We start from the raw sequence: 15,970 nt of genomic DNA, 5'->3' as shown, positions 1-15,970 counted from the left end.
GGTGAGCAAGATATATATTTAAAGGTTCATACTTGGGGACAAAAAGGAAACTAAGGTTTATTAACCCATGTGTGGACAACCCCAAGTGTGAAGGGGACAAAGAGAATTAAAGCTAAAAGGTTTTATAACCTTTGGTGCCAAGGAATTAAAATTTAAAAAGGTTTTATAACCTTTGGTGACCCCTAGGCTAACTTTGGAGGCTTCAACACTTTTGGAGGGTGGGCACGCCTCTTTCTCTCTCATGCTTTTTGGGAAAGGTGTGCTGGCAGGCAGCGCTGAACTCTAGTTTTTGAAAAAGACTATAGGCGGGTCTGCGCTGCTGGTCTTCTCTTGCTTGCGGGCTGCGCTGCTGCAGAGTATACAGGCGCCTGCAGGATCTTCTCCTTCTTCTCTCTCCTTTGCTTTTCACAAGAAGCTGACTGTCAGCTGAGAAGCGTGGACTGTAGGAGGGGAACACAAGGCTGGACAGCAGGTTCTCTCACAGGTTTTCTCTCTCCTGGCTGCAAGACAAGAGGGCAGGACTGAACGGGGCTTGTTCTCGCGTCTCTTCTCTCTTGTGAAAAGCAACAGAAGGACTGTAAGTTTCTCTCTCTCTTTGTGAGCAGGTGGGACTGCAGGAGGATTGAGTCTCTCGCTTCACTGGCTCGTGACTGTTCCGGAGTCGTTTCTCTAGCCCTTTGTGAGAGGAAGGGTTTGGCAGTTCAAAGGGTGGAAACAGGGCAAGATTGTGGACTAATTTGGAAGAGTTTGTGGATTGTTTTCATGGCTGAGTTTGTGGCTATGTGCATGGTTCAGTCAGAGGCATATTCAAGGCCTCATGGATGCACTGACTTAGCAGATTAGAGGAGATAACAGTGTGGTGTTCTTGGGACACAAAGCTGTGTGTAACCTCTATGCTAAGAGGTCCAGAGGATTGGCAGATTGGACTTGCAGATATACGAGCCATGAATGGCCATGTTGTAATCATTTAAACTTTTCCATTGAATTTGAATAAAGAAATACCAAAAGGGGCGCCAAGCTTTGGGGCCAACAGGTGTCGTTCTTTTTCATGTGTTGGAGCACTCTAGCTCCTATTTATTTGTTTTATTGGCTGGACTACAATTGGATTGGGTGACTGCTAGTCTACCGCACTTTGGTTTCTACCAGAGGCCGGTTTCAAGGTTCCGTTGCCGGGACCATCATCAACTTTCTTAAGGCGCGTGGTTGTCTCGAGGAAAGCCATTGCTGAAAATTTCAGTAAGATGTCAGACTCTGAAGATGATTATGATTTTGATGATGAGGAAGAGCATGAGACCACTCCTGAGAGGCTGAATCTGAGGATGTACTTGTAGGAGAACAGGCTACAGAAGATGCACGTTATGAGGATGTAACGCAGCCAGAAGATATGCCAAGTAACGAGGAAGATGATGCCCAGTTCAAAGCCCTTTTGGCAGGGACAGTGGAAGCTCACGCAAAGTGAGAAGTTTGCTGAATTTATGAGAGCCCCTTCTGAGCCTAAGAAGAAGAAGAAGACGAAGGTGCGTTCTAGGAACCCACCTCAAGGCAATAGTGGTGCCTTTCCACAGGATCCTGCTTTTGGACAGTTTCCTAACATGCAGAACACTTATGGTGCAAACCCACAGAGTTCCTTTTTCGGACAGCCACCTATTCCACAGCAATCTATGCATCCAGGCTATATTTGGCGGTGGTTCCGTGTTCCAATCTATGACTGGGGGTTACCCTCAGGGAGGCATGGGAATGGAAGGGAATTTTGGAGCTAATTTTCAGCCTGGTATGCAAGGCAATATGTATGGTGGTATGCAGTCCGAAATGCAAGGGAATATGTATGGGGGCATGTAGCTCGGAATGCAAGGAAACATGTATGGGGGCATGCAACCCGGTATGCATAGTGGTATGTTTGGAAACATGGGAGGATCAGCAGGATTGCATGGTATGCAAGGTGTAGGAACTGGCAATGTTGACCCTATGATGGGCATGAATGCAAGGGGTAGCAATCTTGTGAGGCCACTTCCTTACAAAAATCTAACGCCTATGGGTAAGGCGAAGGATTATAAGGAAGGGGGAGCTGTAGTGAAATTTGACACATTCAGTGGGGCCAAAGACAAGCTCAAGGCTCTTACCTTTTTACAGCAGTTTGATGCTGCTTTTTCTAGTGGAAATTACACGGAATCCTCAAAAGTGAGAAAAGCTGCGACTTTTCTCAAGGGCAATGCATTGCAGTGGTGGTCCACTCTTCTTTTGTAGGGCATAGCACCATGTACTTGGGTACAATTTAAACAGGTGTTCCCTTCCGTGTGGCTCACATCTACATTTGAGGTGGATGTAATGACACCATGGCATAAGTTGGATGCATCGAAATGTGAGAATCTTGAGGAAGCTTTACTCCCAGTTACTTCTTATCGTGCAGTGCCATTGTCAGAGCAGGTTGAGAAGTATTGTTGTGGGTTGTCCAAGGAAGTGATTGACTATTAAATAAAGACTCGAGTAACAAATATGTCGCAGATGATAGAGAATGCCATGATAGCAAATGCGTTACTCAGTGGAGTTTCAAGGGCAGCAAAAGCACAGGCAAGAAAACTAAAAAGTCAGGGCATGCTTCACGTGATGCAACAGTGCCTGCAGAGAAGCAACGTAAGAAGTTACCAATGCCCAAGAGAACTCCTGAGGAGAGACAGGCTTTGATGGATGCTAAGAAATGCTTTTTCTGTACCGAGGAGGGACATATGTCTTTCAATTGTCCCAAGCATAAGTCCCAAAAGGACTCTGACACTAAAGGGGAGCCAAAGTCTAAGAAAGCAAAGCCTTCTACAGGGTTAGTTCCTAATCTTATTGGGGAACAGCCAGGTGGTGAGGAGACTAAGTTGTGCAGGGCATGGAGCAAAGTTAGAGATCAGAATGCTTTGATTTTCTTTGACACAGGTGCTAGAGTCAACTTTATCTCACCAGATTTGGCTGGCAGATTGGGGATTCGTGCAGAGGAGATGGGGCCTTTGTATGAGGCTAATATGGCTTGTCCTGGGTATACAGAACCCTTTACCCCTATTATTGGGAAGCTGAGGCTCCATGTGCAGGGTTATGTGGACAATGAGGAGTTCTATATCATGCCACTTGATGGGTGTAATGTTTTGTTGGGTATGCCATGGTGTCATAGAGTACATGCGGTGGTGGATACGTACAACAGGAAGATTACTTTGACTCATAGAGGGAAAGAGCATATTTTGGATGTAAAGCTTAGAGGGGAATCTGTTCCTATTGTATCGGCTTAGGCCATTTCATGAGTAATGAAAAAGCATCTTTCCGCGTACTTGGTTTTTTTAAAGGATGCAAAAGATGATGAGTCTAAATCTAATTTGTCTATGTTAGATAAAGACAGGACTGATTTCCTACGTGAGTACCAAGATTGCTTTTCCGAGTCATTGCCAGGAGAACGTCCTCTGAAAAGGCAAGATCATGCTACTGATCTTATTCCAGGGAGTACCCCACCAAATAGACCGCCGTACCGTGTTAGTGCAGCCCAACAAGAGAAAATCATGAGCCAGGTACAGGAGTTGTTGAAAAAGGGATTGATTCAGCCTAGCTCGTCACCCTTTTGCTCACTTGTGCTCTTAGTGCAAAAGAAAGATGGTTCTTGGCGCATGTGTATAGGTTACAAGGCGCTAAACAAGAACACCATCAAGAATCGATTCCCTATTCCAAAGATCAATGACATAATGGACCGCTTACAGGGCTCCACAGTCTTTAGTCGAATAGACTTGAAAAGCGGTGTCATCAGATACGCATTAGACCCGAGGATGTGCATAAGACAGTATTTCGGACCACCTTTGGGCTATATGAGTTCTTGGCCATGCCCTTGGGCAAGACAAATGCTCCCACCACCTTTAACAGGATGATGGATAGGATTTTCCGGCCTCATAGAGCGTTTGTTTACGGATTCTTTGATGACGTGATTGTGCATTCACGCTCAAAGAGGAGAAGCATAGGAAGCATTTGGCCACTGTGTTTGAAGAACACCGGAAGCATAGGTTGGTCATAAATGGCAAGAAGAGTGAGTTCTTCTTGGAAGAGATATACTTCTTGGGGCATATCGTGTCTAAAGATGGAGTGCGTATGGATCCTTCGAAAGTGGAAGCAATTCTCAATTGGCCAGATTTGAGGACCGTGCATGATGTACGCAGCTTTTCGGGATTGTGTTTCTATTACAGGCAGTGCATACGGTATTTTGCTGAGATTGCTTCGTCCCTTCATGCTTAAACAAAGAATGAAACTCCGTTTCAATGGGCTGATCGAAAAATTGCAGCCTTTAAAAAGCTTAAAGAAAAGCTTACTTCGGATCCCGTATTGGTATTACCGGATCTCTGAAAAGCTTTTGTTGTCCAGTGTGATGCATGTGGAAACAGCATTGGGACCTATGAGAGTCATATATTACAAAATGCCGAGAAGCATTTACAAGTCTATGAGAAGGAGATGTTGGCTGTAATTCATGCTCTTTCTATATGGAAACACTATTTGCTTGGGACTGTGCAGACAGATCATCAAACCTTGCGTTATTTCCTCACACAAACTAAACTTTCTGAGAAGCATATGAGATGGGCCAACTTTTTGTCTATGTTCCACTTTCAGATTGTACATGTGGAAGGCAAAAAGAATGTTGTGGCAGATGCTTTGTCACGCAAGCCATAGGTCTCAGCAGTTTCACTTGCTTATCATCATGAGCTTGATGAGATGAAAGAGCAGTATGCCTAGGATGAGAATTTTGACACGGTCTATGATCAAATGTCTGAGGGTCGGCGGCATGATCATTATACTCTCAGGGATGGCTTCTTGATGATGCATGGTAGACTGTGTGTTACCAAGCAGTTACGACTCAAGGTTATGATTGAAAGTCATGCTCCACCGTATGCATGTCATAGAGGTATTGACGCCACAGTAAAGGCAGCTGAGGCTTTCTTTTATTGGCCGACCTTGAGAAGAGATGTTAATGCTTTTGTTAGGCAATGCATCGTATGTCAAAAGGTGAAGTTTGACCGTCAGAAAACACCAGGGTTACTTCAGCCTTTACCTATTCCAAATAGACCATGGGAGAGCATTGCCATGTTTTATATTTGATCTTCCAAGGACCCAAACGGGGAATGATGGCATTTGGACTATCATATGCAGGCTCAGTAAGCAAGCTCATTTCATTCCCGTGCGTAGGAAGATCAAAGTTGATCACATGGTGAAGCTGTTCATGGCGAACATCTTCAAGTATCATGTCATGCTTTCGTCTATCATTAGTGACCATGATCCACAGATGACGAGTTTATTTTGGAGAGGGTTGTTTGACAACATGGATACAACTCTCAAGTTTTCATCATCGTTTCATCCACAGACAGATGGGCAATCAGAAGAGGCTAATTCCACAGTGTTAGATCTTCTCAAGTGTTATGTGTCAGAGCACAAGCAACAATGGGAAAAGTATCTTCCTTTGGTGGAGTTCGCTTATAACAACACCATCCATACCTCGACGAGCAAGGCGCCTTTTGAGATTGTGGAAGGAGGGAAGACGGTACCACCCATTTTACACACAAAGGATAAGATCTTTGAGGCTGACCAGTATGTGGAGAACATGGATGAAGCTTATAGGAGAGTTAAGTTGGCATTCCAAAAAACTCAGCAAAATCAAAAGAAGGCAGCAGACCATCACAGACGTGCATTAGAGTTTGCATTGGGTGACTGGGTTCTTTTGCGATTTGAGAAAGCTAGGCTCAAAAAGATGAAGAGTAAAGAACGCTTATTCCCTAAGTTGAGCATGCACTATTATGGACCTTTTCAGGTATTGGCAAAGATTGGTGAGGTGGCCTATCGTTTGAAGCTACCAAATCACTGGAGGATTCACAATGCATTTCATGTGAGTCTACTTAGACCTTTCCGTGGGGATGTGCCTAAGGATGTATCACATGAAACTCAGTCGGAAGTGGAGGAACTTGATGAGGTTCTTATTCCCGAGTAGATATTGGCACATAAGGAAAGAAAGGTACGAGGTAAAGTTTCCCGTCGCTATCTTGTGAAGTTCAAGAACTAGTCACCGATGGATACAAAGTGGATGGAGGAGGGTGACTCAACAGATTCACCTCAGGTATTGCAACTTTATCTCGATGCCTTTGAGTTGGAGCCGACTGTTGCTACGGCTCATTCACGTTCAGCAGAGCATAGGTCTGGAGCATTGCCTGATGCTCAAGAGGGGGGTAGCACCTCCGCTCCCTTGATACAGACAGACTCCGATGTCATCTAGAGTTCACTTGGTGCAGCTTTTGTCTCACCCGAAGGTACTAACAACTGACAGTACATCTGCTTATGGGACTTCTATGATATATGTGTACTAGTCACATTGGATGTTGTGGTTGTGTATGGTTCACAGTGGTATATGCATATTAAGGCCTCATGGATGCACTAACTTAGCAGATTAGAGGAGATAACAGTGTGGTGTTCTTGGGACACAAAGCTGTGTGTAACCTCTATGCTAAGAGGTCTAGAGGATTGGCAGATTGGACTTGCAGACATACGAGCCATGAATGGCCATGTTGTAATCATTTAAACTTTTCCATTGAATTTGAATAAAGAAATACCGAAAGGGGCACCAAGCTTTGGGGCCAACAAGTGTCGTTCTCTTTCATGTGTTGGAGCACTAGCTCCTATTTATTTGTTTTATTGGCTGGACTATAATTGGAAGGGTGACTGCTAGTCTACCGCACTTTGGTTTCTACCAGAGGCCGGTTTCAAAACACAATGGACTTAAAAAGCCCAATCATCAATACAATAGTTGGCCTCTTGTATGGAAGGCTCTTCAACAACTCCATTTTTTGGTGCATGGGAACCGTGAGTCGGAGTTCCAAGCATTACAAATCTGGCAGGACAAGGTCATCTTTGGTGTACAAGAGATTATGGACTGGATGAATTCCAAGTTCATTGTTCGAGGCTTTTGGGACGTGATGTGTTCACAGTCCATTGTTGGGGAGTAATGGGTGCGGTGTGTCCAGCACCTCATCATCTTGTTCTTGGAGTTCACTCCACACTTGTGTGGGAATTCGGAGCCAAGAAAAGTTCCTTGTTGTTCGTGGTGGCATTTTGTTTGGGGGAAACATGTTGGCGGGTGCTCTCTACGAGGTGATTCCAGTATCTGCAGTACTGGAGGGTCCATGGTTGCATCTTCATCAGCTTATCTTCTTCAGACTCTTGCACACTATGAGCTACAGAGGGGATGTTAGAAATTGTGCATCTCTGTGTTATGGGGATGTGCCCATTTTATGGGCTTTATTCTATTTTCTTCTTGGTTAGTAGATCATGGAGCAATCAACCGGCTCTTAGGGGCTGTCGGTAAGTTCCCAGATTCACTATATAAGGAGTCTCCCATTATTCACTTGTTGTATCCCATCCAAGCACAAAGCAACACTTCTTTGCTGGCTATTGCCATCGTAAAGCTTCATGCTATTATAAAGGTGATCTTGTCAACAAGCTCTCTCTCTCCTTTGCTCCCTCTCTCTCTTTTCTTGTCTATGCTTCCGCATGTACATACTCCAACACTTCATTGGTTGCATCAACATCAAAGGAAGAGGTTGCACTAGTAGTGCTCTTCACCAAACCCCACAAATTTTCTTTCATCAAATGAAACTTTATCTTCATTTGCGAGGTGTGGTGAAGAAAGTCCTTTCTTCAAGTCAACTGCACTTGGCACCTAGTTGGCAAATATTGAGGCGGCGCGTACAGTCAGGCGGAGGGGCTGGCTGAAAAAAGATAGCAAGTGCTACCTGGGGGGATGGAACCAAGAGCAATTTGCTCTAATACCATGTTGAAACCTTGGTAAGCTATGGTGGCTTTAAGGTCAAGGCAGCCATGGCTATGGTGCAGACAAAGATAGAGAGAGAGTTTAGAGAGAGAATGCAATGCTAGAGAGAGAGGTACACAACTCAATGATGTGACTGTTGATTGATTTCTTCAATGATGTACATGCACCTTTATAGGTTACAAAGGTTGCCCCAATGACATCACTCCTTATGTCAGGCACACACAAATATCTAGATATTACTGATACCCCTCTAGGATGGGTTCACACACAAACAAGACACTTCCACACTAACTCTCTAGGAGATCGTTCACACACACACACAGCAATACCTTGATCCGAATAGTCCAAGCATCCCAAAACATTCAAACATGGCTTCTCCTCATAATATGGGCCCCACAAACATGAGCTAGTAAATTCTTGGTCCCAACCAAAGGTGGGACATTGATTTCTAGTGGAAGAAAACTCCGAATATTCGCAAGTTGCAAACATGTATGAAAAATTCCACTGGGTGGATCAAAGAAACAGCCTAATAAACCAGGCACAAAGGGTCTTGACCTCGATTCTCTTCTTTTGAGCCAAAATGGTTAGTAGAGTTTCATCCATTTTTTAGGAACTCATATAAAACCATTTGCATTCCAAGAAATACTTACAACGCTTCAGCATGGTATCTCTCCATTGTATCCCGCCATCCTGGTAGCAAATCTGCAATCAAAACTTGGTATGAGACATCTTACATCACTGATTCGTGAAAGCATTCAAAGTCATGCCATAAGGTCTACAGAACCAATATCATACCATTAGAGGGCCATACATTGGCTCCATAGAAACAAATCGAGGCCCTTGGATCATCTTTGGGTGCTTCAACCCCTAGGTAATATCCTTCCTTGCAATCCCCTAATTGACCAAAGATAAAAATTGATGTATTAGCACAAAATCAACAAGTTTACTCAGCGATTTCTGTACAAATCGTACAAGAACTAAAAAAAGCATCATATCAATATCACCCAGAGAGTTTCGAAATAACAGCCAGATATTATTACTTAATTCAAACAATATCATCAAAACAAGGGTTGTTTGACCAAAGATAGAAGTAGTTGTATTAGCACGAAGTCAACAAGTTTAATCAGCAATTTCTACACAAATCGTACAAGAACTAAAAAAGCATCACATCAATATCACACACACAGTTTTGAAATAATGGCCAGATTTTATTTCTTCGATTCACACAATATCATCAAAACAAGGGTTGTTTGAGAGCAGGCCATTGCCCGGATGGCTATTGCACCACGTTCCCCAACCCCACATTATGCCTGAAAGACCTTGAATCTGATAACCTGCCTCTACCCTACTGATTGACCTTTTTTACAGGGGTGTGGGCTGCACTTCAGTAATCCTGGATAGCAGTTGATGTGCGTCAATTGTGGGCCCCGGCCACCAACAGGCCTTTATGGGCAGCCTAGTGTAAACACGTTTATGGAAGAAGGGGCATTTTCAAGTCATGTAGAGCCGGCCAACCAGCTCCACAGCCCCCTATTTTATGGAGTTGTTGGGAATATTGTTCAATATCCCACTTCTCATGCATTTTGGAGCTTCTCAGTTGCAAGCTGGTTGGAGAAGCTAGGAGTTGGTCTCATGCATTCCCAATAGTTCTACTGCTGCAAGGAGTGTGTACGCAAGGCAGGGAGAGCTGAAATTGATCTGCCACAGCTATCGTTGAGATGAGCACTTGCATCTTACACCAGCTTTGTGCTGAGATTAGGAGATCCATATTTGGGGTTTCATTTTGTACTTGAGGTATATTCATTGTAACCTTTTCTTGTACATAATACACAGTAGGAATTAGTTCTACATTGTGTTTGTTCTTGCGCTTGGTGTTCTATTGCTCAAGGTGGGGACAGCTGAAATTGATCTGCAGCACATGCACAATTCACACACCCTCTTCCTGCCTATCTGCTTCTTACAGCCTCGCTATCATCCCCAAAAGACGATTGTGTACAGGAAGAGTTGCAAGAAGCCCTAAATGGCAAAGGGCTTGACATATCCATGTTCGATGAACATCATTGCTGCATTTCAGTGAAAATCGGCTGCTTCTCTTGGGTGGACATGCGCAGTGGCTTCTGTTACAAAATGGAGACCTGCACATGAGCAACAGCAATACCAACCAAGAAAAGGATGTTTTTGCAGCCAATGCGGTGTGTGCACACATGTGCAACATAAACAAGCAAGAACGTGATCCTAGGCAAGAGCCAGACTGGCCTGGCCCTCTACAGCAATATGGGTCAACCAATAGGCTGGATATTCTCCTTATCCATGTTTGTTCCTGTCTATCCATCCGTACATCCATCCATATGTATTCTTGAAAGAATGGGTACTATGCTGTGATACCCACAAATAAATGCTGCAAGAACTGTACAACACTGTATATGGACAGCAAGCATAAAGGAGAAAAGAAGATCACTGCTGAATATCACCAGAAAAGGTAGTACATCACGTGGAGCAGCATGAGGAAGGTCCCCTAGATGCTGCCTATCACTGCAGAAGCTGAAAAGAGAGAGAATAATGATGCTAAGCCTAGCCACCTTTATATAGGTGGGAGAGGAGCTGGTCGACCAGTAGAAAATCAAAGGACTGGCTGACTATGCAAAAAATGCTGAAATAATGTCTAAAAATAGGCAAAAAAAAATATGTAGTGCCTACATGCATGCAAGGCTTCATATGGAGCCAGATACAAGCATGAATGTGCATGGGAAAGTCCATCTGGGGATGAAATAATTTCCAACACCTCCTCTTCAGCACCAGATGGGTGGGACCAAGTCCGGTACGCTGCAAAAAATCCTCCAAAGAGTCTGAAGGAACAACCTCCTCATAAAAGGCACAAAGCTTGCGAAGAATACCAAGAAGGTCTCCGGAAGAAGCCACGAGAAGATCGAGAAGATATCGAAGACGAAATACCAGGATCAATCTGTAGAGAGAAGCCCTCAGGAGATGGAACCATAGATGGCTCCAAAAAAAGTGGTACCTCCTCTACATTTGCAACAAGTATCGGGACCGAAGTAGAATCCTCCTCTGAAGAAGAAGAAAATGAAACAACCACTGGAACAAAATGATCATCAGTGATAGCTGAATTTGCAAGGTTCGAAGTAGGAACAGGCTCCAAGACAGTGGAAGATGCCTCCTCTGAAACATAAGAAGGAGAAGCAACTGCCAGGAGAGAAACCACCAAAGTAGGAAGCTCCAGAATATGTGAGGATATCTCAACAAAAACATCCACCTGCTCTGTAGAAGAACCACTATCCTCCTCTAAAAAAGAGGAGAGAAAATCCGCAATAATAGCATCAATGTCATGTGCACAGTGTGTATCTACCGTGTGCTACACGCACACAACACTAGCTTCGAGGTTGGGGAAGCTTGGAGCTAGGCAAGCTGATTGACGAGTTGAGTTAGGGATAGACTAACGCGCGGGCACCCAAGTATGGACGGGCAGGCGCCCAAGTGTGGACACCCGATGACCAGCCAAGAGCCTATAAAAGGGTGGCCAAGGTTAGTCATTAGTCATATAGAGTCTCGCATGACTTTGTGAGAGCTCTATGGTCAGGAGCCTAGATCTAGTGCAGACGTGCACCTGCTTCATGTAGCCGAGGCCGACGGCAATCTCGAGGCCCGCGAGGGTAGCTTCGTAGCGGTATGGGACGCTACGAGGTAGAGATTGGTCGGTACGTCCATCTAGTTAGCTCAGCTTGTGGCTCGGTGGGGACAGCCAAGTCTTGTGGGCTTGCCCACGGCTGTCAAGGTTGGGAGGTGAGTCAGGCCTACAACCCCGTCATGTTTGTTTCGTTTGTTTGCAGGTTTCGAGTCTTGTACCAAGAGCGTTCTACGAGGAGATCCTACGGGGATTTGACAGTGGTATCAGAGCAAGCCTCGTGAACGGGCAAGTCGGTAGGTAGAGAAAAAGAGGTCGAAGAAAAGGTATGAGTTCGAGAAGCTTGCTGTTTTTTTTCTGTGCATACTGCTGTTTTTTCAGATTCAGTATGTTGCTTTTTCATCGTAGGAGCCCGTGATGATGGAGATTGTGGTTTAGAAAGGGTTGGTTTGCTTAGCAAGAAGAAGGGATGTATGTTTGCAACTGTTTGAACAGTTTGGAGAGAGAAAACAAAAAAGCTCGTCAGTTGTGTTTTTGTAAGAGAGAGAGAGAGAGAGAGAGAGAGAGAGAGAGAGAGAGTAGCGCCGGTTATTTGCTCTAATGACTATATCACCTGTGTGGGTGTGGCCCACAAGTGGCTGCGCATACATAGCCGTGTGGTGCCTGAAAGTTTCGCAGCCCACCTAAATGAGGACGCCAGCTGCATGAACTTGCGTTAGAGTATGCAAGAGCGCTGGTACGCACGGCCAGGTAGGCACCTTTGCATATTCGCACATGGGCTGGTTCACACAGGCGGGCAGGCGAGTGGCCTAGCGCCCGTAGGCGGACACGCCTTGCAGCCTGGCTGTATGCGAAGGCGCAAGCGTAGATGCGTCGATTTTAGCTAGGCGCAAGCGTAGGTGCGCCGATTTTAGCCGAGCGCAATCAGGCAAGCACATCGGCGGGCGCTAATTACAGGCGGGCGCTAATTGCACCCTGCAGACGGGTGGCAAAAAAAAACACGAAAAGCAAACGCGTGGAGTTTTAAGTTTTTTTTTTTTTTAAGTCAGTCGACTGTATGCAAGAGATTTTAAAAAAAAACCTACGCTACCTTGCTTTTGTTTTTTTTTTTGCTAAACCGTAGTAAAGGGGTTTTAAAAACCCACTTATTGCTTTATAAGTGTTTTTTTTTCTTTTTTAATGAAAACAGAATATATATATATATATATATATATATATATATATATATATATATGCCCAAACGAGCACGCAGACACGGGGATTTATTCATACCCTGATCGAATAGGGTGTCGTTCGCAATGACAAGGAACGTTAGCTGGAAACGCGGTCAACTAACGGGGCAGTAAGGAACGTTGCGAAATTCCGGTGGAAACTCAAAGATCACAGAGAATTGACCGTAAATGAAAATGTAAGTATTATTTCAGGTAAGACATATTAGTCTCTTTGTTTGGGTTTTTTTTTTTAATTATTTTTTCTTTTGCAAAGAAAAAAAAACACACACAAAAGCAAAAGCTAAAGTTAGCTTTTGGGGAAGCCTATATATTCCCCTCAAGCGGGCTTCTTGCCACACATCTCTCAAGTTCTCAAGCTCTCTAGCACTCTCCTTGTGCAAGATAAATATTTTCTCTCACCTTGCCCTCTTCAAGATGTCGACCCAAGAATCCGAGTTGGAGCCCCTTATCGAACGTGAAGACCTGCCGCCTACGGAAGACACCGATGCCAATCTTTTCGACGATTATGTGTCAAAATCAGATTTCCAAGAATTTAAAGTTGCTCTCGAAGCTTCTTCCTCGGAACGTCAAGCACAAATCGCCGCGCAAATGTAGGCTTTACAGAACTCCATCTCTTTGTTGACCACTACCCTATCTACTCTTTCAGGTATGGATACCTTGGCATCTGCTTTAGACCCCAATATTACTCCGAAATAGTTTGGGAGCGAGCAAAAGCAGCGTACCAAGGAGATAGTGGACACTTGGCTATATAAGTGGCAAGTCCATTTTCAGTTTCATCCATATGACGATGGAAAAAAAAACCAATTAGCAGTAGGTTCCCTCTCAGGAAAGCTTTGCTTTGGTGGAAGATACTCAACTCTAAACCAACGACTTGGGCACAGTTCGAAGACGTCTTCAAGAAAGACTTCCTCAAGAAAGAGGATGACTATGATGTTGTCGCCCGGTTTACTACTTTGACCATGACCTCCTCACAGAACCTCACTTATGAGGTCTATCTCCAGAAATTTAGGGACTTGCAGATGAAAGCTACGAAGATGGATCCCACAACTCTTTTGGGTTTCTTCGTAACCGGTTTACCCGACTCATACCGTTTACAAGTTAAAAACAACAAATGCAAAACTTTGGACGAAGCCATTCATTCCGCTCGTATCTATGATGATACAATGGTCTCTTCCAAGTCTAAACCCGTTACCGAGCACGGGAACAAGCACAAAAGGAAGTTCTCCGCACCAATGGCTAGCACGACTGAAGGAAAGTCTTCGGACCAACCTTCGAAGAATTCAACTTCGACACCAACGAAAAAGAAACGTCTCTTAAGCCTACCTGCGGGTCGGCAAGTATGGGATCGAAAGATGGAGACCCTACCGATCCAGATTCAGGACTACAAAGATACTCTAGAATGCTATATTATACACCTAGAACATGTAGACTTGTTATTAGGGATTGAGTAGTTTAAGACTCTTCAAGCCCAGATAGATTGGTCTAGTCATATTTTTTCATTTGAACATAGGAATACCCAGTATAGTATCTTAGGTGATTGTATACATCCCTCTCAGGGACCTCTTGTAAATACAGTTGATTTTGGTAATATAATGGATTCTTCTTTGTATACTGCTTTCCATTGTTTATTGATTCCACTTTCTTCATTTCTCATACCTTCTATGGATGTCAATGAATTAAGTGTATTAGAAAGCAAAGAATTACAGAAGATACTTGATTCGTTTCAAGATGTATTTCCTAAAGAACTGCCATCGGGCTTACCACCTGAAAGAGCAGTAGATCATCGTATTGACCTGATCCCTGGTGCTCACCCTGTTAGTATTCCACCTGTGTTGCTTAGGAGAAAGAAGGACCACACCTGGAGAATGTGTATAGATTACAAGAGATTGAACAAGCTGACAATTAAGAACCGTTATCCTCTCCCTAGATGACCTGATTGACCGGTTAGCAAGAGCGAAATATTTCACGAAGATAGATTTATGTACTGGCTATCACCAGATACGTATTCATGAAAGGCGTGTCGAAAGAACCGCCTTTCGGACTAGGTATGGCCACTACGAATTTCTCGTATTACCTTTTGGATTAACCAATGCTCCAGCCACTTTTCAGTAGATAATAAACGATCTTTTTTGTGAACATTTGGAAAAATTTGTGGTTGTGTTCCTAGATGATATTTTGATATATAGTCGTACTCTTGAGGATCACGTTAGACACCTCACGATTGTCTTAACTATTTTAAGACAGAATCGACTATATGCTAAATTAAGTAAATGTGAGTTTTTCATGACAGACATTATTTACTTGAGACACAAGATCACTAGAGATGAATTGAGCATTGACTATGACCGAGTTCAAAAGGTTCTGAACCGGCCTATACCGCGAACAGTGAAACAACTTCGTTCTTTTCTCGGTTTTATTGTTTTTCTTCGAAAATCTGTGCGGGAGTACTCTCAGCTCACACTACCGATGACCGACTTCTTAAAAGGTCGTGGACGTAAGTCAAATCTGTTGGAATTAGGGTTGCAGGAAAGCACACAAAGCTTGGAGAAGAAGAAGCAAGAATGCACACAACACAAAGTGTATTAGATTGTGTCAATGTACAAAAGATAAGTTAGCCCTAGAATGATGGGCGTATATACAAGCCGGGGAAAAAAACCTCCTAAAGAGGGAAAAAGTACCCCGGCGGTCCTAAGTGTGTTCACACACATCACTGCCTATATGTATGGCAACAAATCTCCCCTGGGAGTGATGGTGTGAACGAGAGCTGGCACTCATGTATAGGGGAGTGACATGCCCGAAGTAGATCAATCCACAAAGGGGAGCAAGCCCAAAGCTTTGCGGAAAGCTTCGAACTTCTCACGAGGAAGCGCCTTTGTGAAAAGATCGGCGAGGTTGTCCTGTGTTGGCACATAGGCCAAGCTGATCTCTCCTGTTGAGAGTCTCTCCCTGACATAGTGATAATGCACCTCAATGTGCTTTGTGCGAGCATGAAAAACTGGGTTTCTCGCAACTGCCAATGCGCTCTGACTGTCAGTGAAGATAGAGGTGGCAGACTCCTGTCCAACACCCAAGTCAGCCATAAGCCGTCTGAGCCACACACACTCAACCGTAGCTGTGAAAGCTGCCCTGTACTCAGCTTCACAACTAGAAGTGGCCACAGTAGGTTGCTTCTTGCTCAACCAAGATATGCATGAGCTACCGAGCATGAAACAAAAACCACTTGTGGACACTCTTGTGTCATAGCAACCAGCCCAATCTAAGTCTGAAAAAGCATGT

The 15,970-nt window shown here is 44.2% G+C and overlaps 1 protein-coding gene across 2 annotated transcripts in view; it reads right to left on the bottom strand.

Annotated features, from left to right (window-relative positions):
- LOC147623329 (azadirone synthase LFS-like) overlaps window positions 1–15,970 on the bottom strand; it is a 46,439-nt gene that overhangs the window by 15,758 nt on the left and 14,711 nt on the right. For both annotated transcript variants that reach the window (XM_086821470.1, XM_086821469.1), the window contains exons 4-5: window positions 8,618–8,716; window positions 8,473–8,524 (exon numbers count right to left, since the gene is read on the bottom strand). In XM_086821470.1, the coding sequence (XP_086677596.1) occupies window positions 8,473–8,524; window positions 8,618–8,716 (151 nt within the window). The remainder of the gene's footprint in view (window positions 1–8,472; window positions 8,525–8,617; window positions 8,717–15,970) is intronic.

The sequence above is a fragment of the Cibotium barometz genome, chromosome 27 (assembly GCF_041138505.1).
Source record: "Cibotium barometz isolate CiBa-2024 chromosome 27, ASM4113850v1, whole genome shotgun sequence".
Lineage (NCBI taxonomy): Eukaryota > Viridiplantae > Streptophyta > Polypodiopsida > Cyatheales > Cibotiaceae > Cibotium > Cibotium barometz.
The sequence above is the reverse complement of the archived record's forward strand: the minus strand, read 5'-3'. Positions and strand labels throughout refer to the sequence as shown.